Source organism: Danio rerio, chromosome 9, assembly GCF_049306965.1.
Source record: "Danio rerio strain Tuebingen ecotype United States chromosome 9, GRCz12tu, whole genome shotgun sequence".
Lineage (NCBI taxonomy): Eukaryota > Metazoa > Chordata > Actinopteri > Cypriniformes > Danionidae > Danio > Danio rerio.
In genome coordinates, this window is record NC_133184.1 from 58,682,501 (window position 1) to 58,685,000 (window position 2,500).

A 2,500-nucleotide genomic window follows, 5' to 3' on the forward strand; every position below is an offset into this window, starting at 1 on the left:
GGTTTATTTCTGTATTTCTGCCGGTTTTATTGGATTCTCTGCAGAAGCTCAGACTGTTGCCATGGAGTCACATGAGCTCAACATCTCAGTCAATATTGCGTTCGCTCAGCGCTGTGTGTGTGTGTGTTTACCTCTGTATTAAGCGGAGCAGGAGATGTTTACACAGGCAGATGATCATATTCCCCCTATATCCACACTTGATTAATTTCAGCGCTCTATATTACTTTGATCAGAAGCTAAAATGAAAGTCAAAGTTAATATGAAACTGTGTGTGTGTGTGTGTGTGTGTGTGTGTGTGTGTGTGTGTGTGTGTTCAGACTTTGATGCTCTTCTCGCCGGAGAGGTGGGCGGTGTGGAGTTTGGCAAACTTCCTTTCGGAGCGTGTGAAGATCCCATCAGGTGCGTTTCTGCTCAAAGGTCACGCCGTTAATGAATGTTTAATCCACACACAGAGTCTGAGGAAGCGGATTATAATCTGGATCAACAGCGCAGCACAACACACACACACACACACACACAAACACACACACACACACACACACGCACAGCAGTTCTAGCACAGTTAAAGACACACTCCACCCGAAAATTACTATTCTGTCATCACATATCCACAATTAACTTTCAAACCTTCCTTTTGTTGAAGAAATAAGAAGATATTTTGATTAATGTTGGAAACCGGTAACCATTGACTTCTACAGTATTTGTTTTTCCTACTATGGAAGTCAATGGTTACCGGTTTTCAGCATTCCTCAGAATATATGATGTTGTGTTCAGCAGAATAAAGAGTCTCATGGTTTGAGTTTTGGAACCACTCGAGGGAGAGTGAATAGCGAGTCTGTTTTAATTTTAGGATGAGCTGATCCTTTAGCGATATAATGATTTTGTACATGCTAGTAGTGTCATAGTTATCATAATTAGTGTTAATGGTTAAATTTGTATTAAAGGGATGCGTCTCAGCTCACTCGCAGTCATGCTGTCTATAGTATAGAAGAGTGGTTATTTATTTGACGTCTGGAATTTAATGTAACGTCTTATAAAATGGACTTTTATATTAATTTAATATGGAATGATGTTATATAAAGGCACAGTTCACCCTAAACTGAATCTTCCCTCATCAGTTACTCGCCTGTTACTTCAAGCATTTATGAGTTTCTTTCTTCTTCTAAACACAAATGGAGATATTTTGAAGAATGCTGGAAAACCTGTAACCATTGACTTCCATAGTATTTGTTTTTCTTACTATAGAAGTCAATGGTTACTGGTTTTCAGCATTCTTCAAATTATCTCCATTTGTGTTTAAAAGAAGAAAGAAACTCATAATGGATTAAACCAAATGAGACGAGTAAATAGTGAGTCATTTTGTAAATTTTAAAATGAAAATTGAGAGTTTGCTCGTTTATTCCCTCATGATTTTAGACCTTTATGAGTTTCTTTCTTCTGTTAAACACAAAAGAAGATAACTTGAAGAATGCTGGTTGCTGGCACCCACTGACTTCCGTAAGAGGGGAGATTTTTCCAGCATTTCTTTAACATACAGGTGAAGTCAGAATTACTTGCCCCCCTATATAATTATTAATTATATTCATATCATTAATAAATAATTCATTAACATTTTATTAATTAAATATGTATTATTTTCAACATTTCTAATCATAATAGTTTTATTAATTTCAAACAACTGATTTATTTTCTCTTTGTCATGATGACAGCAAATAATATTAGTCTAGATATTCTTCAAGACACTTCTATACAGCTTACAGTGACATGTAAAGGCTTCACTAGGGTAATTAGGGTAACTAGGCAGGTTAGGGTAATTAGGCAAGTTATTGTATAATGATGGTTTGTTCTGTTCTGACTCTCGAAAACAAATATAGCTTAAAGAGGTTAATAATATTGAGCTTACAATGGTGTTTAAAAAATTAAAAACTGCTTTTATTTTAGCCGAAATAAAACAAATCAGACTTTCTCCAGAAGATAAAATATTATCACACATATAGTGAACATTTCCTCAATCTGTTCAACATCATTTAGGAAAATATTTAAAACAGAAAAAATATTCAAAGAGGCGAATAATTCTGACTTCAACTGTGTATTAATTTGTGTTCAGTAGATGATTATTATTATGTAATATACATTATTGCAGTTTCTGACACCCTTTAAGCACATTATGAGTGTTTTATTTATAACCTAAAGAATAAAAACTGTACCTTATGATCCCGCTTAGTGTTTAGCACATTCCCACTATATGATCTTTAATAAAGCAATGTGTATTTGTTATTGTGATTGCAGTTGCAGTAGTTTCAGTAGAGAACTGAAATGAGGATTTATCTTAGCTTTAAATGAGCCGTTTCTGAACAGTTTGTGTGGGATTCTTCTATAAACAGTGAGTCTGTCGTCCAGTAGGTGGCGCTGTGCTCATACTCCTCACCTCCACAGCGCGCACACACATTATTTACACTAAAAACTCTCAAACCAGCCTCTCTGATGAATAACGAGATGC

At 35.3% G+C, this 2,500-nt stretch overlaps 1 protein-coding gene across 6 annotated transcripts in view; it reads left to right on the forward strand.

Annotated features, from left to right (window-relative positions):
• rab3gap1 (RAB3 GTPase activating protein subunit 1) overlaps nt 1–2,500 on the forward strand; it is a 66,109-nt gene that overhangs the window by 12,504 nt on the left and 51,105 nt on the right. For all 6 annotated transcript variants that reach the window (XR_012385029.1, XR_012385028.1, XR_012385030.1 and 3 more), the window contains 1 exon segment: nt 318–399. Coding sequence is in view for 3 of the 6 variants with exons in the window: in NM_001077788.2 (NP_001071256.2) it covers nt 318–399 (82 nt within the window). In the remaining 3 variants the exon portion in view is untranslated.